Source organism: Rhodotorula toruloides (assembly GCF_000320785.1).
Source record: "Rhodotorula toruloides NP11 unplaced genomic scaffold Scaffold3, whole genome shotgun sequence".
Classification (NCBI taxonomy): domain Eukaryota; kingdom Fungi; phylum Basidiomycota; class Microbotryomycetes; order Sporidiobolales; family Sporidiobolaceae; genus Rhodotorula; species Rhodotorula toruloides.
This window is the reverse complement of record NW_015622963.1, coordinates 61468-80302: the sequence shown is the minus strand read 5'-3', so window position 1 is coordinate 80302 and position 18835 is coordinate 61468. Positions and strand designations below refer to the sequence as shown.

The 18835-nt window shown below is 63.1% G+C and overlaps 6 protein-coding genes across 6 annotated transcripts; 3 read left to right on the top strand and 3 right to left on the bottom strand.

The window, feature by feature from the left end:
* Nucleotides 1-186: 186 nt before the first annotated feature.
* Nucleotides 187-5851, top strand: RHTO_04597 (ATP-binding cassette transporter; the record flags this gene model as incomplete). Its single annotated transcript, XM_016418262.1, has 19 exons — nucleotides 187-660; nucleotides 717-1759; nucleotides 1815-1870; nucleotides 1929-1948; nucleotides 2018-2319; nucleotides 2379-2659; nucleotides 2714-2831; nucleotides 2889-3019; nucleotides 3080-3509; nucleotides 3565-3662; nucleotides 3721-4001; nucleotides 4059-4373; nucleotides 4433-4743; nucleotides 4799-4869; nucleotides 4934-4959; nucleotides 5016-5081; nucleotides 5139-5449; nucleotides 5516-5650; nucleotides 5707-5851. 19 exons carry the CDS (start codon nucleotides 187-189, stop codon nucleotides 5849-5851), a joined length of 4614 nt encoding a protein of 1537 aa, XP_016275538.1.
* A 297-nt stretch (nucleotides 5852-6148) lies between these two features.
* RHTO_04596 (U3 small nucleolar RNA-associated protein 4) lies at nucleotides 6149-9396 on the top strand (the record flags this gene model as incomplete). The annotated part of the gene is made up of 4 exons (XM_016418261.1): nucleotides 6149-6469; nucleotides 6528-6794; nucleotides 6848-8074; nucleotides 8131-9396. The coding sequence occupies 4 exons, from the start codon at nucleotides 6149-6151 to the stop codon at nucleotides 9394-9396; spliced, it is 3081 nt and encodes a 1026-aa protein (XP_016275537.1).
* Nucleotides 9397-9541: 145 nt separating this feature from the next.
* On the bottom strand, nucleotides 9542-10523 carry RHTO_04595 (uncharacterized protein; the record flags this gene model as incomplete). Its single annotated transcript, XM_016418260.1, has 4 exons — nucleotides 9542-9711; nucleotides 9766-9862; nucleotides 9923-10302; nucleotides 10367-10523. 4 exons carry the CDS (start codon nucleotides 10521-10523, stop codon nucleotides 9542-9544), a joined length of 804 nt encoding a protein of 267 aa, XP_016275536.1.
* Nucleotides 10524-11136: 613 nt separating this feature from the next.
* On the bottom strand, nucleotides 11137-15573 carry RHTO_04594 (transcription elongation factor SPT5; the record flags this gene model as incomplete). The annotated part of the gene is made up of 9 exons (XM_016418259.1): nucleotides 11137-11180; nucleotides 11241-11327; nucleotides 11388-11516; nucleotides 11579-13205; nucleotides 13267-14586; nucleotides 14640-14932; nucleotides 14992-15094; nucleotides 15165-15215; nucleotides 15277-15573. The coding sequence occupies 9 exons, from the start codon at nucleotides 15571-15573 to the stop codon at nucleotides 11137-11139; spliced, it is 3951 nt and encodes a 1316-aa protein (XP_016275535.1).
* A 556-nt stretch (nucleotides 15574-16129) lies between these two features.
* On the top strand, nucleotides 16130-16752 carry RHTO_04593 (large subunit ribosomal protein L31e; the record flags this gene model as incomplete). The annotated part of the gene is made up of 3 exons (XM_016418258.1): nucleotides 16130-16246; nucleotides 16416-16646; nucleotides 16717-16752. 3 exons carry the CDS (start codon nucleotides 16130-16132, stop codon nucleotides 16750-16752), a joined length of 384 nt encoding a protein of 127 aa, XP_016275534.1.
* Nucleotides 16753-17336: 584 nt separating this feature from the next.
* RHTO_04592 (60S ribosomal protein l33) lies at nucleotides 17337-18381 on the bottom strand (the record flags this gene model as incomplete). Its single annotated transcript, XM_016418257.1, has 5 exons — nucleotides 17337-17341; nucleotides 17401-17419; nucleotides 17485-17643; nucleotides 17930-18054; nucleotides 18369-18381. The coding sequence occupies 5 exons, from the start codon at nucleotides 18379-18381 to the stop codon at nucleotides 17337-17339; spliced, it is 321 nt and encodes a 106-aa protein (XP_016275533.1).
* Between the last annotated feature and the right edge of the window lie 454 nt (nucleotides 18382-18835).

Sequence of the window (18835 nt, the reverse complement as noted above, 5' to 3'; positions counted from 1 at the left end):
AGACGGCTCGACTCCAGAGACTTCGAACGGTCCATCAGACTCACTGAAGCAGCACTGGAACAGGCGTGGCGCGAGAGTCGCGGATTGGATGCGGACGAGGAGGACTCGGCGAGGGTTGGCGCGTTGGCGGTCAACGAACTACTCGCTACTCACTAGAAGGCGCTGGCTGGGCGTAGACATGTCACGATGATAGACACGACGCACGCTCACGGCTTTGCGGCGCAGCTGGCGCTCGCCTCGCAGCTGTCGACCCCCTTCTCCTCGTCGACCCTCATCCGCCTCTTTCCCTGGGTCCCGCTCGCATGGGCCGCTCTGCTGTTCCTCGTACAGGTCGCGAAGCGGCTCAAGAAGCGCTACAGACCCAAGCGGATCCGGCTCGACGAGGACGAGGGGTACGGCCCTCGCCAGAAGCCTCTGTTCGCCGTATGGGTCGAGGATGAGGACATCTTGGAGGCGGAAGGCGTCGGACAATCAAGTGTGGAAGATGTAGAGATTCTCGAGGCGACCACCGAAGCAGTCCTGCCTCCACCGCCTGTCATGGTGGCCCTCGTACCGCTCCTCGAAGTTATCGGGTGGGCGACAATCCTCCTCGCTGCGGCAGTCAGGCGATCTTCGCCGAAGCAGGAGCTACTGCAGCTTGTGGCGCATGGCGTTGCATGGGTGAGTTGCCGCAGTAGCACTCTTCACAGTACGGCGAGTTGACATCGTCTGTTCAGGCGTACGCACTCTGCCGCCAACTTTGGCGACGGACCGCAACCGCGCCACTCGCCCTGCTTTCGCTCTACGTCGTCCTGCTTCTCAACTCGCTTCTCGCGGTCGTACAAGACTTGCGCATGTACAGCACGATCCCGTCCGCCGACCTCCCAGCGCTCGCACAGCTCAAACGCCTCCCCGATCTCGTCCTCATTTGCTTCCTCATCTCCGCCATCTTTCAGATGACCCTCTCTCCGCCTCTCGACATCGCCATTCGAGCCGAGCGCGCCGAAGCCGGCAAGGAGCTATCCGAGTCGTCTCGACCCCGCTCGCCTGAAGACTCGAATACCGTCTTCGGCGCCTTCACCTACTCCTGGATGAGCGGCATCATGCAGATTGCCAGGGCGCGGTCGCTCAGGCCAAAGGACGTCTGGTCGCTCAGCCTGAACAATCGAGCCGAGGTCCTCTCCCGCCGATTCGCCTCGCTACGCAGTAAGACGCTCACGCGCAAGCTCCTCCGCGCCTCAGCCCGCGACATTGCCATCGATGCGACGCTCAAGCTGGTCGCCTCGACTTCGGAGTACCTCCGCCCGTACTTCATTCAAAAGATCCTCGAGAACCTCACGCTCGCCTACACCGGCTCTCCCGCGCCGGAACCGACCTTCTCCTCCCTCCTTCTTTCCAGCATGACGCCCGACTCGCCACCTTGGACGCCGCGAGAGAAGGCTTACCTCTACACCTTCCTCGCCTTCCTTTCCGCACTCCTGAAAACCCTCGCCCAACAGCGGCACTTCCACTACGCGCGGCGCATCGGGATGCGGTTGCGCAGCGAGTTGACGGTTGCGCTGTTTGAGAAGGCGTTGAAGCGGCGCGAAAAGGCCGGAGTGGAGGAGAAGAAGGCGGAGGACGGAAGCGCCGAGGAGCCGGAACCAGGTGCGGCGTCGGTCGGAAAAGTCATCACGATGATCTCGGAGGACGTGAACAGGGTTCTGCGAATGGGCTGTGACTCGCACCTCATATACGGCGCACCGCTCGAGATTGCGCTGGGCCTTGTCTTCCTGTACAAGTGAGTGATACGCTCATGCATATCGCAGGCACGTTACTGACTCCGCCGGCCGCAGCTTGATGGGCTGGAGCGCTCTCGTCGGGTTCTCTCTGCTCGCTCTCAGCGTGCCCAGTTCGTCTCATTCAGCAGCCAGCGCCTGATACAAGCGACTGATCTGACCCTCGTACAGTCAACTACTGGCTCGGCAAGGTCGCTGTCAAGGCGAGTAGCTGTCTTGCGGACACACTTGTCCCCAGCGCTGACTTTCGGTTGTAATAGGTCGCTCGCGAGCGGCAGACCGCACGAGACGCCCGTCAAACCGCCCTGCAAGAGCTCATCAACGACGTCCGGACCGTCAAGCTGTTCGGCTGGTCGGCCGCTTTCATCCATCGAGTCGAGGCGAAGCGCAAGGTCGAGCTCGATTGGCTCGTCAGGGACTGGTTTATCCGATACGCCTACACGCTTCTCTGGGCGTCGTTGTCGCTCCTCGTTCCGCTACTCGCCTTTTGGTCGTACGTCAAGCTGCAAGGCGAAGAGCTAACGGTCGCAGTCGCCTTCACCGCGCTGTCGCTGTTCTCGCTGTGAGCTTTCCGCCGTGCCATCATGGCTGTAAAGGCTGACCTGAAACACACCATTGCAGCGTCCGCGGCCCTCTCAACCAAATTCCCGGCTTCGGCATCCGCATCCTCCAGCTCCGCGTCTCGATCTCTCGCATGGAGTCGTTCTTTGCCGAGGATGAAGTCGATTGTCGAGTGTCGAACGGGAACGAGACAGCTGCCGGCGTCGTTAAGCTGGAGCAGGCAACTCTCAGATACGCCGGTGCCAAAGACGGAAGACCTGCCCTCATCGACCTCGACGTCGACTTTCCCCAGCGACAGCTGACGGTCGTCTCGGGACCCACTGGTTCCGGCAAGAGCTCGCGTGCGTCTCCCAAAACTCCTTCAAAGGATGCGTGACTGACGGAGTCGCCGGCAGTCCTGTTTGGCTTGCTTGGCGAGCTCAAAGTCGTGTCGGGCAAAGTCGTCCTTCCTCCCGCGGTCTCGTACGCGGCGCAGCACCCATGGCTTGAGTCGTTGACGGTACGGGAGAACATGTGAGTTTTGGCTCATGCTGGCTCCTGCAACGACTCGAACTGACTCTTTCCTCACAGCCTCTTCGGTTACCCGGTTGACGAAGAGCGGTATCGAGCGGTCGTACGAGTTTGCGCGCTCGAAAAGGATCTCGAAGTGCTACCGGACGGCGACAGGACTTTCGTCGGTGAGCGGGGCATCTCGCTAAGCGGTTCGTCCCGAGTCCTCCATTTCCAGCCGAACCTCCGCTGATGTTCATGCGCGACGGTAGGCGGCCAGAAAGCTCGACTCGCCCTCGCTCGAGCCATCTATGCTCCGACTGCCGCCATCCTCCTCGACGACGTCTTTGCGGCCGTCGATGCGCATGTCGCTCGTCATCTCCTCACCCACCTCTTCGGTAGTCCGCTCATTCGCGGCCGCACCTGCATACTCGTCACCCACCACGTCGACCTCGTCCTTCCGCTCGCCGCCTATCATGTTCAGCTCGAGAATGGCAAGGTCATCGCGCAGGGCCCGGTCGAGTCGCTACAGACGCAGGCCGTCGACGCCGTCGAGGAGGAGCTAAAGACCTTGCCTGACGGCGAAGGCGAAGGGGCAGGAGTTGCGGAGGAGACGGAGGGCGACGCGAAGAAGGAGCGGGTGACGGCCGGCAAGGCCGAGGGCTGGACGAGCGGGGCGGTGAAGAGCGAGATGTACAAGGCGTACGTGGTCGTCTAGTCGTCCGCGAAGTACAGCCTGATGCGATCGCTCCTGCAGGTACCTTCGCTCGTCGGGCTACGCCGCATGGGCGCTCGTGCTCCTCACGGTCGTCGGTCGACCCGTCTTTACGTTCCTCGAGCAGTTCGTGCTGCGCCGTAGGTCATCAATATCGGCATGGGAAGCCACACGAGCTGACCCGTCAGTATCCTGCAGAATGGGGCGAAGCGGCGACTCAGCAGAACGGCACGGTCGACAAGAATCACTACCTTCTGCTGTACGGCCTTGTCGGTGCCGGCACCTCGATCCTGATCGTCCTCACCGCCGTCTTCATCTCGCTCGCCTCCCTTCTCGCCTCTCGCTCGCTTTTTCACCAGCTCCTCTCTCGAGTCGTCTACGCCCCGCTTCGATGGTTCGACCTCGTCCCTCTCGGCACAATCGTCAACCGCTTCACCCAGGACATTGGTGTCGTCGACGATGGTCTGGCGGTCACCATGGTCAGGCAGCGCCCGGTCCTTCCTGCCGAGAAGCGGAGCTGATGGCTTCCTCCGCAGGCCGAGTTCGCCGTACAGATGGCGTTCCTCATCGCAGCTCTCGTCGTGATTTCCGTTGTCCTCCCTGCCGCGCTCGGCACGTCGCTCATCTTCGCCCTCATCTACTCGACCATCTTCCGCTCCTACCTTCTCGTCAATCGCGACGTGAACCGAATTGCGGCTACCACCGCCTCGCCCCTCTTCGCGTCCTTCGCGGAAGCCTTGCGAGGCATCACGACAATACGGGCGTTTGGCAAGCAGAAGGAGTACCGAGCGCGCTTGTGCAACATTGTCGACGAGACGCTGGCCTTCTGGTACTGCTCGGCAACTCTCGATGTGCGTCTGAGCAGTCGCAGCTATCGCGTAGGCCGCCACTGATCTTTCTCCGTCCGCAGATCTGGCTGTCCATTCGAACGCAGTTCCTGTCGGCCTTCTGCCTTCTTGCGACCGCCGTCTTTGCCACCTTCTTCCGTATCTCGCCCGGTCTCGCCGGCATCGCCATCACCTCGAGCCAAAGCGTCTTGCAGGCGCTCGACTTTCTCTGCAGCGCATACGGTCGCCTCGTCCTCTCTATGAACAGCCTCGAGCGGATCACGGAGTATCTCGAGGTACCGCAGGAACCGCAAGGAGGTGTCGTGCCGCCTGCAAATTGGCCGTCGTCGAGCGGACGGACGAGTCTCTTGGATGTGAAGGATCTGGTCATGCGGTGCGTAGCTTGACATCTCCTCTTCACATGCGTCGCTGACATAGCCTTCGCACAGATACGACGCGAACCTTCCGCCAGTGCTGCACGGCGTGTCGTTTTCGGTGAAGGCGGGCGAGCGGATCGGTAGTATGTCCTGCGCTCTTCCTCCCTCGTAACGCTGGGGCTGATCTTGCTTCGTCTGGCTGGATAGTCGTCGGGCGCACCGGTTCCGGCAAGGTGCGCATGCGACTTCTCTCCCGCTCGCGTTACCGCGCTGACAAATTCACAAACAGAGCACACTTGCAACGTCGCTCCTTCGCTTCACCAACCCTGCAAGCGGCTCCATCGTTGTCGACGGCGTGCGTGTCGTCTCTTGCGGACTCCTGAGCTTCTAATGACGTGCCGAGACTGCGCAGCTCGACATCTCGCACGTCTCTCTCGAAGAGCTACGCAAACGTATCACGCTCGTCCCTCAAGAAGCGACCCTGTTCGAAGGAACCCTACGCGACAACCTCGACCCGTTCGGCGAGCATACCGATGCCGAGTGCATCGCTGCGCTCAAGAGGGCGCATCTGCTCGATCCGGATGTTGGCGAGGATGCGGCAGAGGAAGGGGGTGAGGGAGGACGAGCCAAGCCACCATCGACGATTTCGTTGGATTCGGCGGTCGCTGCGGGCGGCGCCAACTGGTCTGCGGGACAGCGGCAGCTGATTGCGATAGCTCGAGCGTGCGTGCCACACCTCAGCTCCTCCGCTTCCCTTGACTGACTCCCCGTTCGCCTCTTGTCGAGCAGCCTCCTCCGCGACTCGCGCATCGTCATCCTCGACGAGTCATCGGCATCTCTCGACCACGCTCTCGACACGAAGCTGCAGCAGGTTATCCGGGAGGAGTTCACAGATGCGGCGGTCCTGACGATTGCGCATCGTCTGTGAGTCCCGCTTCTCGCTTGAAGCAAAGTGTCTGCTCATCGCTTCACGCACGCAGACGCACCGTCATCGATTACGACCGCATCCTCGTACTTGACGCCGGCCGGATCGTCGAACTCGACTCGCCGGACAAGCTGCTTGCGAAGAAGGACGGCGTCTTTAAGCGGATGTGGGACGAGAGTCAGGGCGGCACGAAGGTGTGAGTGCAGCATCAGTACAGACACTTGTCGTGCGAATAGAGGACCTGCGTTCCGGTCCGCAAGGAACTGTCCAAGGAACTGTCGAGGAGGAAGTTGTCCGGAAAGCTGCCTCGCTCGTTCGTTCGAGTCCGGATGACTTGCAAGTCCCTCAGAAGCTGCTTTGCTGCAAGTTTACGACAAGTTTGACCCGCCCAGCGAGAGAGTGTCGACGTCGAGCTGTGGCCGCAGGTGCTGCTGGCTTCGACTTCGCCTCGCACACGACAGAGCCACCACGCTGGCTGGGTCGCTTGCTAGCTCGCTATGAACCTCGAACTTGACGGAGACGACGTGTCTTTCGACCAGCCCTCGCCGTCCACTGCGTCGCCGCAGCCTTCCTCCGCCGCTGCCGTCAATGGATCCAGCTCGCGTCGACGGAAGGGACTGCCTGTGCACCGATGCCGCTTCCCTGATTGGAGTCCTGCAGGCGTCTCGGCGCTGGCGATCACCCCGGAATCGTTCGACGCCGGCGTACTCGGCTTCGGAGCGAACAGCGGCGAGAGGGGCGTTCTTGCGATTGGCAGGGCGAATGGAGACGTCGAGTTGATGCTGTGGGGTGGTCACCAGGGCTGGATGTCGTGGAGAGTGCGTCCAGCGCAACTTCTTCCCTGGATAGTCGAGCTGACGACCGTTTCATCGACAGACTCTCCCTTCGTCTTTCCCTCTTCCCAAGCAGCGCAACTCGCGCAAGCCGACTTCTCTCCTTTCTCACCTCGTCTGGACACACCAGACGACGCTTTCATCGAACGACCTGGACTTGTACGAGGGAGACGTCGAAGGCGCCGAGCAGGAGATTCGCAGGTTGAAGCGTGAGGGCGTCCGGTTGTTTGGTGTTGGAGGCGTCGGGAGCGAGCTCGTCGAGTGGGAATGGGGAGGCCCTGGCAGCGGGCGAGCAGTGGGCATGGTCAAGGTGCGTTGGCTCGCTACAATGGACTCGGCTCTCGCTGATTCTCCCTTTCATAGTCGACTTTGCCGACTCTTCCTCCCATTTTCGCCGTCGCCGCGTCACGTTCGTCGTCCTCGCTCGCCATCGCATGCGAAGACTCGACCATCCGCATCCTCAACATCCTTGATGGCGAGCTCGAGCTCGTCTCGAAGATCGAGGTTGGCGGTCCCGGCAAGGTCCGCGCCCTTTCGCTCGCTTGGGGACCTCCCGTCGACCCCGTATCGAAGGGCAAGGAGCGCGAGTCGTCGCCCTCGGGCTCGTCTCTCCCCTCGCACTTCGTCACGCCCTCCGAAAGCTACATCGTTGCCGGCTGCTCCAACTCGACCATCCGCCGCTTCGACGTTCCCACATCGGGCTCTGTCGTCGGCGTCTGGCGTGGCAGCCTGCGCATGACGCTCGACCGGCTCAAGGGCGAGCACACGGTCGTCTGGACCGTTGCGATCCTCGAAGACGGTACGGTTGTCAGCGGAGACTCGATGGGCAACGTCAAGTTCTGGGACGGCAAGATGGGCACGCAGACGCAGAGCTTCCGCGCGCACAAGGCGGACGTGCTCGCGCTCGCACTCGGCTCGGACGGCACGTCCATCTTCACGAGCGGCGTCGACCAGAAGACGGTCGAGTTCCGCCTCGTTACCGTCGCCTCGTCGCGCGTGCACGGCGTACCTGCCGGTCGATGGATTCAGGCGTCTGGCCGACGACTCCACTCGCACGACGTCCGCGCCATCGTCATCTCCCCACCCTACTCTTTCCCGCTTCCCTCTCCCGCTCCTTCCGCTCAGCCGAAGAAGGCTCTCGTTCCCATCATGACTTCGGCCGGCCTCGACCTCTCCCTCATTCTCACCGCCGTCTCTCCCGCGTCTACTACCTCCGCAACCAGCAAGAAGCGCGCCGCTCTCCCCAATCCCGTCTCCGATGTGCCCTCAATTGAATTCGAATCGACTGTTCACCGTCGCGCCGCATACATCCCACAACGCGGACGACCATTCGCTGTCGCAGCGGGCACCGGCGCGCCCGATGCGCCTCGACTGCTCGTTTGCAGGCGAGACAGGAGCGTCGGGATCTGGCGGCTTGAGGACCCGAAGAGGGCTGGCAGTACGCTCGGTCTTGGTGCGAACGCTGCGCCGCTCAAGAAGGCGAGGTGGGGGAGGAAGAAGTTCGCGCTCGGATTGGATGGCGAGGTGGAAGAGGAGGAAGAGGATCTCGGGACGACCGGGTACGAGAAGGTCGCGGAGCTCGAGCTCAAGGTGCGTTTCGCTCTCTTTGTGCAACAGGATGACTGCTGACGTTGTCGCGCCTGCAGATGCAAACCAACCTCGTCGCATCGGCCGTCTCGCACGATGGCAAGTGGCTCGCGGTTTCCGACCTCTACGAGACCAAGCTGTTCCGCCTGTCCTGGCGAGGTGGCGAACTGGTCCCGCGTCGGCAAAAGTCCTTCAACGACGCCCTTGTCGCCGGCCTGCCCAATTCGTCCCTCGGTACCGGCTCGTCGTGCTTGACCTTCACGAAGGACTCGCAGCGTCTCGTCCTCTCGTCAGCGTTCGGCTCGGCGGTTGCTGTTGTCGAGCTTCCGCAGGGCAAGGACGAGGATTTCGAGGTCGTGTCGGTCTTTGGCGAAGGCAGCTCGTCGGCGGGCAAGCCCAAGGCAAATGGGCTGCCCAACGGCCGTGGCAAGGCGGAAGAAGACGTCGTTATGAACGGTGCGAGTGACACGGAAGACGACAGCGAGGACGACATCGACGATGCGCCCCCGGCGAAGCGCGTTCCTTCGACAATCGTCTGCCTCGCCGTTTCGGGCGACAGCAGGTTCCTCGCGTCAGCCGAGTCAGACCGGACAGTCCGCATCTTCGACCTCGTCTCGCATAAGCTGCACACGACCCTCCCTACTCCTCCCGCCGTCCCAACTTGGCTCAGCTTTGCCCCTTCCTCGCCCATCTCCGAACCGACTCTCATCATCGCATTTCCTTCGAATGCCCTCCTCTTCTTCGGCCTCACTTCTCTTCGCTTCCACCCTTGGGGTCTTCCGCTCTCGTCCCGCAAATACAACACCCTCATGGACATCCGCGAGCCGGTTCTCGGCATCGCCTTCGAGCCTCGGCGGACGGACACATCCGCTATCGCAAACGGCGGCGACGACCAGCAGCACATCCACCCCAGTCGCCGAGCAGCAGTCCGCAACGCTGCGACAGCCAACGCTGAGTCGAACGTCGCGGTCGTTTGGGGCGCGAACTGGGTCGCCAAGATCGACATCGAGGCTTTGCGACGGGGCGGAGATGCCAAGGTCGAGGTCAACGGGCAGGCGAAGCGGAAGAACAAGAAAGGCGTGCCGGAGCGGCGCGAGATGGACCGGAAGCGGGCAAGGGAGGAGGACGATGACCTTGTCTCTGCGACAGCCGCGACGAAGGACGAGCCGAAGCCGCTTGACATCCGGGTCACGAGGCGGTACCAACCTCTCGTCTTGTTCGACTTTGTCGGACAGGGCGAGCTCGTCGCCGTCGAGCGGACTTGGTTCGACGTCGCGCGCGACTTGCCCGAGGCGTGGGTCAAGTCGGGGCAGTTTGGCACGTAGACCGCTCGAGCCGCATCTCGCATGCAAGGAATGCCACCGCTTTCCCTGCCTCTCCTCTCAAGCCTGGGCACAGCGAGAGAAACGTAATGTTACAGATGCACTGCTCGACTGCGGAAAAGATGGACAGGAAGAAAAGACGGGTTCTCTAGCGCCTTCCGTGCTCCTTCTCGTACTCGAACCATCCCAGTGCGCCCTCGGCGGCAAAGATCGAGCCGAGTCCGACGGTGACCATCGAGACGATGCGGCGGTCCCAGCGGGGCTGGTCCCAGTTCTTCCATGCGAGGTATCCGGGGATGGCGATCAGGAGGGCGTTGGCTGCAACGCGACTCGTTAGTGGATGCCAAGGAGGTCGCGGAGAAAGGAACGAACTGAGGCCGACGAGACCAGTCGCGGCGTAGGGGTACTTCTTCGCGAGCGCGCGGCCCTCCCGCTCGACCTCGGACGCCTTGCGCTTCAGCTTCTCGGCCTGTGGAGGGTAAAAGGGTCAGCGAGATAAACAGATCGACGGGAGTCGACGCAGACGCACATCCTTCTTGCCCTCGCGCTCGACCTTGCCGGCAAACTCCTTGGCCTCCTTCTTGCCCTGCTCCCAAGCCTTCCCAGCCTCCTTCTTGCCCTTCTCGAGCTTGTCCTCGGCCTCCTTCTCGAGCTTCTTGCCCTTGGACTTGGCCTCGTCGTACAGCTCCTTGCCCTTCTCCTCAGCGTTCTCGCTGACAGCCTCGACCTTGTCAGTCGTCCGCTTGAGCTCTGCCTGTGCCTGCGCCTTCAAGCGCTGCTGCTCGAGCTGCTGGTCGCGCTCGGCCTGGTGCTGCTGCGCCTCGGCAAAGTGGTCGTCCGTCGTCGCGGAGGGCTCGTCGGCGTGAGCGACAGCTTCGCGAAGCTTCTCGATCTCGTCACGGTCGACGACTGCAGGGCATGCGAGACAGCGTCAGCTCATCGTGAGGGAGGGAAGGGCGTGAAAAGGGCGCACTGTGAACTTTGTCGGCGACGAGGTCGTCTGCGGGCGCGCCGGGCGAGATGGGGCGGCTGTGCTCGATGTCTTCGGGCCTGGTGAGGAGGCTGGGATCCGGGTGGACCTGGCGCTCTTCGGGGGGAGCGTTCTTCGCGAGAACAGAGGCGTACGACATGGGAGTAGACGGGGGTTGTTGCGAGGGGTTTGAGTAGGGTTGGCGAGGTGCTAGAGAGTCTCTGAGAGCGTCGAGAGCGTGTGCAAGCGAGAGCGAGTGAGCGGGAGAGGTCAAAGGGACGGATCGCTCCGATGACGCTGCCCCTTCGGCACGAACGACGCAAGCTCTCGCTTTGCGCGCGCTGTGAAGGGCCGAAGTTGAGTATGCTGAGGCCTATAAGCTCTGCTGGACTGCCTCGACTTCATCCCAACCCCGGGCATACTCTCCTCGTCGACTTCTCGATTCTCATCAGCTGCGGACACCAACTCGACGCGCAGGGTTCTCGAGGGATCGTGCAGGGCGCGAGGCTGTCGTGACATAGCGAGAAAGGGGCCTGGCGAAGCGGCGTAAGTCTACCGGGGAACGAGGAGGAGAAACGCCTCTCGGCTCGCCAGGCTGCCGGGAACTGCGTATTCAATCGTGCCATTCAAGCCTACACAAGCGATGGTGATGATGGAGGGGTAAAGCAGACACGAGGTGCGACAAGCGAGGGAGAGAGCGTGAACAGAAATGTACAAGCGAGACCACACACAACCGATGCGAGAAAGAAGCGTTCCTCCGCCCTTTTGCTGTTTCATGCGAGTTCGACGAGGTAGGCGACGTTGACGACCATCGAGGCTGCGCGGAGATGGAAGAGGTCAGCCCCGCAGCGCGAAGGAAGGGGCAGGCTCGACGCACGCTTGTCGCCCGGACGCTCAACCCAGTAGTCCTCCCCATCCTGCGAGCGGGTGATGCCGCGTTCGCCGCGGTAGTCGCCGGCGATGACTGCGAGAGAAGTCGGTGTCAGCCCGTACAATCCAGTCAAGCGACGAAGAGTGAACGCACCGAGGACCTGCTGGTCGGGCTGGTACGGTGGCATCGGCTCGACGTCGCCAATCGGGAAGTCCTCGATCAAGTCGCCGTACGGATCGAGCGTGAACGTGACCGTCGTCGAGCTCGAACTCTTGACGATGCCTGCCGGAGAGAGAAGCTGGGTCAGCGAGACGCTCGCGGGCGGAAAGAACGACGCAACGCACCGTGCTGGCCCGTCAACCTGCCACCCTGGAATCCGCTCGCCTTGACAATGATCTTGACGCCGGGAATGACCCACTCGCTTGGGTGCGGAATGATAATGCCGCCCTGCATCTCGCGCTCTTCGATGGGTTCAGCCGCAGTCGTCGCCGCACCGGCGTACGCTCCAGGAGTCTGGTACGGGTAGCCATCGGCGTTCCCGGGCGTCTGAGCTGCAGCGCCGTACGAGCCGCTTGGACCGGGTGTCGGGCCAGAGGGGTAGGCAGCGGGAGTCGGTGCGCCGGTGAAGCCAGGCGTAGGTGCACCGAGGAACGCTCCAGGCGTAGGAGCGCCCGCTGCAGGCGTCGGCGCGCCCATGTAGTCGCCGCCTCGGGGCGCCGCAGGAGTTGGTGCGCTCGCAGCGCCGCCGCCCGATCCCCACTCGTCGTCGTCCCAGCCTGACCCTCCAGCTGTCGCAGCAGGCGTCGGCGCTCCAGTCGCGGCGGGAGTAGGCGCGCTCGCTGCGCCGTAGCCGTTCCGCGCGCCGTACGCAGGTGTGCGGCCACCGCTCGCTCCGTACGCAGGCGTCTTGCCTCCTCCGTAAGGCGTGCGTCCGCCTGCCAGGCGACGAGGATCGGGCGTACGGCCACCATCAAAGCCAGCCGCGTTGGCGTACGGATTGGGGGTCGTGCCGGCGCCGGGAGCGGGAGCTGCGCCGGGGTGGTAGGGCGTCCGAGAGGAAGGGTTAAAGGCGTCGCTGGCGCCGCCTCCGGGGCGGATGAAGGGCGTGCGAGAGCTGGCGTTCCAAGCGCTTGAGACGCCACCGCCGTACGCAGGGGTGCGGCCGGAGGGGTCGAAGGCTCCGCCGCCAGCACCATGAGGCGTCACGCCGCCCGCTCCGCCTGCGCCGAAGGGCGTCAGACCGCCACCAAAGGGCGTCGCGCCGCCATACTGGGGCGCAGGCGTCTTGCCACCAGCGTAAGGAGCAGGCGTCTTGCCGCCCGAATACATCCCCGTTCCACCGCCGTACCCGCTCGACGCCTGCGAGCCCGCGCGAGCTCCGTAGCCGCCGCCGTAACCAGCACCGCCGAGCGGCGCCATATTCGACGCCGTCGAGAACGACGAGCCTTCCCTCCCGAAGCCGTTCCTGCCGCCGTACCCACCACCACCGCCGCCGCGTCCCGCAAACTCGACCAGCTCAACGAGGGTGCCATCGTCCTTCTGCTCCTTGAGCTTGCCGAGGTCGACCGTGATGACCTTGTTCGATGAATGCAGCTCGACGCGAGCCTGGTTGCCCGTCACATCCTTGATGATGCCTGCGTTGCCCTTGTAGGTTCCCTTGGTAACAGCGACACGGCGGTTGATGCGACCGTCGGGGCGGAAGCTGACACCCGTCGCGACCTGCGGCTGCTGCTGAGGCGCTCCGTTGATGCCCAACATCGCCGCGCGCTCAGGGTTCATGCCGCTGCCGATCCCGCCGCCGAACCCGGTGCCGATCTTGGGCTTGTTTGGTCGAGGCGCAGTCGACTCGAGGTTGCGGGAGTAGGCGACGAAGACACCGCCGTTCTCGGGAACGTCGCGAGAGTGAAGGAAGGCGTAGAGCGAGCGGTAGACGTGCAGGACCTTGCCGCGACGGCTGTTCGTAGGGTTGTTCTGCGAGACTATGCGTCAGACGAGCATTCGCAAACAGAAAAACCAAGGGGAGGAAGCGCACCGGAAGCGTCTCCTTCATGACCTCGCCGGCCTTGATGTCGTAGCCCTCTTTGTCAGTCGCAACGGTGTGCCTCGAGTCGACCTTTCCGCTGATCTGGCTCGGCCTGAGCGCACGAACCGAGCCCGTCTGGTCGAGGATGCGGAACTGGTCGCGCTCCATCTTGATGATGACACCGGCCGTCTGCGGGTCGAGCTGGACAAGGTCGTGCAGCTCGTAGCCGGCAATGACATTGACGCCCGACCCGACTTCGGCCGCTTCGCGAACGTCCTTGGCAAAGACGGAGACTTCGGACGACGAGAGATCCGAGAGGAAGGTGACAACGTCGCCCTCGACCTTGACGACCAGACCCGTCTCGTCCGCGTTCGCGCCCTGCATGACCTTGACGTGGTCACCGGGGCTGAAGCGCTTGCGGACGCTGCGAGCGGGGATCTCGATCTTGGTGCCCTCGAGCTGGAGGTCGGCGTGCGGGACGACGACAACCGACTCGCCGAGGATCGACTCGATGGTACCGTAAACGCCCTTCTGGTCGCCCTCGAAGATGTCGACATGGTCACCAGGCTGGAGGATCGTCTTCGACAGCGTGCGAGTCGCGTCGGCGATCTGCGTCAAGTCGAGCGAGCCGTCCGCCCCCGCGGCGCCGTTCGCCGCATCGCCCTGGAACCGCGTGAGCTCGTCGATCGTAGGCTGGACGTTCTCGGTGGTGAGGGCCGAAAGGCGGATGTCCTTCTCGCAGAAGCCATTCACGTAGTCGTCGCCGCGGAAGATGCACAACCCTCCACCGCGCCGCGTGACCTCCTTGGCGCCGTAGATTTTGCTGATCTCGTCGGCGTTGAAGAGGCGTTGGGGCGGGCGGAAGGCGATGGGCATGGACGAGCCCTTCTTGCGCTTCTTGCCGTCCGAGCCCGTCTGCAGCGCCTCGTCCTTCGGCGTCAGGTCGATGCGAGGGATGAACTTGACGGCGATCTCGTCTCCGTTCTCGGACGGCGCAATGACCTGCGCGAGGTCACCCGAGTACTTGCCGCGCTTGAAGCGGACCCATCCGCCCGCCTGGAGGTCGACCTTCTTCTGCTTCGTTTTGAGCAGGTCGGGCATCTCCTCGATGTCGACAAGGAAGATTCCGTTTGGCCCGTTGATGTACAAGCCGATGAGGCCGTGGACGGCGTTGCGGACGTGAGCTTCGGAGCGAGCCTCGACGTAGATGTAGCCCTTGAGCGAGTCGCGCTGGAAGGCCGAGATGATCTGCATGGGCGCGCCGTCCGAAGCGGCGAGGGCGGCAGCTTTGCGAGAGATGGAGAGGATGAGGTCGCGCTCGCGTCCAATCTGCGGGGAGAGGGTGAGCTGGTGGAGGAGCGAAACTCGACGATGAAGCGCACCTTGCACTTGATGCCCCAGATGGACGGGTCGTTCACACTCGGCATCAACAACGCCTTCGGTGCCCAGTCCTCCGCGCCCGACGTGCTGTACTTGTTCCGCTTGTACCTCGCGTCGAGCGCCTCTGCAAGTTCGGCCGCCTCCCTGTCGCGCTGCGCCATCCGCCTGCGGTCCAACCGCCTGTGCGACGCGTCGCCGTCAAAGTCTCCGCCTCCATCGTCTCCCTCGTCCTCCCCTGCAGGCAGGCCGCCGTCGGCCTCGCGGCGGGGTTCGCGGCGTTCGACGATGAAGTTGTCTGGGTGCAGGCGGCGGGTCAGCGCGCACCGTTCGGACTCTCGAAATCTAGTAGCTCACCATTGGCGACGAATCCCTCCTCTCCTTCCTCCTCTTCCTCGTCCTCGTCCTCGTCGACGTCGGCCTCGATATCGAGGAACTGGTTCCCGCCGCGCCTGCGTCTCTGCAGTGGCCGGGGGCGTTCAGTCAGCTCAAGAGAGACTGCTAGCGAGTCCCAGAAAGCCCGGACGCACCCGCTTCTTGCGAGGACGGTCATCGTCCTCGTCCTCATCTTCATCGTCGTCCTGCGGGCGTGGCGTCGTGTCAGCAGGGCTCTTCCCGGCCCTGAAAGCACTCTGGACGTACCTCTTCGTCGTCCTCGTCGTCCTCTGCCTCCCCCTTGGCCTCGTCCTTGTTCTCGCTACCCTCCTCCTCCTCATCAAGGTCCTGCTCCGGATCCTTGCCGACCTCCTCGGGCTGGTCGTCCGCCGGCTCGCCCTCCTCGTCTTTGACGTCGTTCTCGTCCGCGTGCGCCTCAATCTCCGACAGCGTCTGGCCGAGTGCGCCGTCGTTCTCGGGCGCGGTGTGGGACGGGATGAAGGCGGCGGGGACGGGCGGGCCGTCGTCGAGTCCCTGGTTGGCCTGTGGCGAGACTGGCTCCATCGCAGCGGGAGCACAAGCACACGCAAGCTGCAGCGAGGTGAGAAGCGGCGAGAGGCGAGTGACTTGATGAATACAAAAGCGAGTTGTATTCCAACTGAATACCCCGGTTGTAGTCTCGCAACTTTGTAATGCTGAATACAAACTGATTACACGCCTCGATTAGCTCGAGGACCACGGGCGGCTCGCAGCCTTCTGTCTTTCCCTAGCGAACTTCACCCCCGTTCCTCACTGTGAGTGGGCCAGTCAGCTCATACGCCTGCTGCTCTGCTCGCTACGACACGCCGGTGCCCGCCCGCTGTGTTGTCGCGCCGCTGCTCCATCACCGCAGGGTTTGCACCAAGTGCCGACCTCGCTCGCTCGTTCGACACCCCTCGCACGATGGGATGAGCTTGGTGGGACTGGTTGTAACTTGCGGATTGGATGAACACTGGAGCGGATGCGGGCTGGCTGGGATGCGGACGGGCGAGGCGGGACGGCGGCTGTCCTAGCGCAGGGAGACTTGGGAGGGGGATCAGGCTCGCTCACCTCTCGTTCGTCCGTGCGTACAGCCGTCGCAATGGCCCGTGGACAGTCCAACACCGAGCGCAAGACCCGCTCCGCCCTCACCGACGTCGTCGCGAGGGAGTACACCATCCACCTCCACACCAAGGTCCACGGCAAGGGCTTCAAGCACGTAGGTCTCGCTCCCCTCGTCCCCGCTTTAAGCGTTCCGTGATCCCACAAGAAATCCAGGAAACTGGAGGGCACGAGAGGTCGGAGCATCGTTACTGAGCTCCGACGAATCCCCTTTCCCTTCTCCTTCCCCGTTCTTTCCCCTCGTACCGTACTATCCGGGACCACAGCGCGCTCCCTCGGCGGTCAAGGCCGTCCGCACCTTTGCCCAGAAGGCCATGGGCACCAAGAAGGTCCTCCTCGAGCCGTCGGTCAACGCCGCCATCTGGGACAAGGGCATCAAGAACGTCCCCCACCGCCTCCGCGTCCGCCTCCACCGCAAGCGCAACGACGACGAGAGCGCCAAGGAGGACGAGAAGCTCTACACCCTCGTCTCGGTTGTCCCCACCACCAACTTCAAGGTGGGTTCGAACACGACCGTTAGTGACGCTGATGAGGACGACGAGACTGACATGCTTGCAATCCGCGCAGGGCCTCAACACGACCGTCGTCGAGACCGACGAGTAGATAGTCTCTTCCAACGAGACTTGGACATCCTCTGTTCGCAACGGGCCAAAAGACGGGGGATTCCCCGAGGCAGTGTGTTGTAGGCGTTACAGGCGAGACGCTTGCGGTCATTAGCTTGTAATTGTCTACGGCGCTTGCGCGGGGTTTCTCCTCTTCCAGTTGTTCGAGTCCAGCGAGAGTGACTTATTGTGAGAGATGCGGCAGGCGACGAAGGACGAGGCGCTCGAAGGCACGCAAGGCGACTTCCTGGCAAGCAAATACGTCAAGCCGTCCTCTGCGAATCCTCCTTCGCTTGCCAGGAAGGTATCTCTCCGTCTCTCGCGCACGGGGAAGCCAGTTGTTCATCCTCGACCCCCCACAAGAGGGAGGTCGCCCAAACACTCTCATGATTCCACCGCCACTCAACAACGCCGAGAGAGAACAACGAAATCCTCCCTTTGCATCCTGGGTCGAAGTAGAGAGGAAGGAGGGGAGGTCGAGGGAATTGGTGTCGAGAAAGGAAGAGGAAGGGAGGGTGCGGTTAATCGGTGACAACTTGCTCGGAATCCGGGGGAAATGTCGTGCTGCTAGAGGTCGAAGATCGCTTAGACTGCGAGAAGGGGGTGGTCAGCTTCGTAGCGAGAGGAAGCGAGGGTGAGGGAGACGAACTGTTCGAGGGGTAGAGCATCTGCGGGAGAAAGACACGAGTCAGCTCGCCCGATTCGGCTGTCACGAACAAGCGCAGCAACTCACGATGCGGACCGAGTGGCCGAAGGCCTTGGGCGGGAGGTTCTGGCGGAACTTGGCGCGAACCATACCCGACTTGCCGTGGGGGCGGGTGACCTTGCCCCAGATGATGCGGACCTTGGAGCCGCCGATCGCCTTCTGCGCCGTGTAGACGTAGGCGACGCGCTGGATCACGGGGCGAGAGCGAGGGTCAGCATGGACGGTTCGGAGAGTCGGGAGGTGCTCAGCTGCTGGAGTGCCCGTCATCCTCCCTGCTGGCCGCCTGTTTCGCGGATGCCCGTTCCTGCGGCAATCCATCCACCTCGCAGCACACAGCCCGACAGCATCGCGCGCGCCAACCTCCAGCACCGCTCGGTCGCCTCCCCAGCATCCTCACGACCTCGCATCGCCTCTTCCAGCCCCCATCCAGCCCAAGGCTCCACTCAAAGCGCAACAGCAACGTGCGCCTCACCTTGCCGAGGTACCACTGGGCCTCCTTGGCGTCAGCAACGCCCTCGACCTGGACGAGCGAGGTGTTGGTCCGCTGGTTCCTCTTGGCGCGCTGGAAGCCAGTGACGCGGCCCTTGGCGTAGAGACCTGAATCCGTCATGTCGATTCACACGGTCGAACGGGACGAGAGCGAGGGAGGCGAGGGCGAGTCGGGAAAAGCGAGGAGGTGAAGGGGGTCGGTATGCGACGACGAAGGCACGGCGGGATCGGGTGGCCGTTCGGAGTAGTCGTTGAGGGTGTCGAGGGTTCAGCAAGGCGGTCAGAAGGCGTCCAGAGCGTGAGGACGGGCGTGGGTGGTGAGCGGGTGCAGGGTTTGCGACGAGGCGGGCGGGCGAGACGGGACGAGCGCGGGTGTGTCAGCGTGCGTGTGTGCGCGAGTGTGGTAGTGCGTGTGTGCTCACGGGTGGACGGCATGGCGGCTAGACTTGGCGAGCAATCCGACACGAGAAGCGGAGACCAAGGCGACAGAGCTCGACGACGGCCACTCGCTCTCGCACCCACAACCCGCTCGCACGCTCGAACACATCGCTCAAGGCTGGCTGTCGACGGCTTACTCTACTGTTCATACACACAGCTACCCGCCCGTCTTGCTCCCGCCGCGCCAGGTGTCCTCTTCGTCGCGCCCGGCACCCGCTCCTCCCGCTCGTCAACTGGACCATTACGCTCGCTGCAGGTAACAAGGGCGGGTGGGATGCGCGCAGGGGATATGCTTAAGGGTGTGGTGGTACTCCAAACGAGCGGCGCGCCCCTTTGTGCCCCGTGGACGGCGCCCGAAGCGAGTCGGCATCTCTGGCAGCCTGTTGCCCTCACGGAACAGCTCATTGACGGCGAGCAGGGCCCGATCTGGGTTCATTGGGTCTGGTGTACC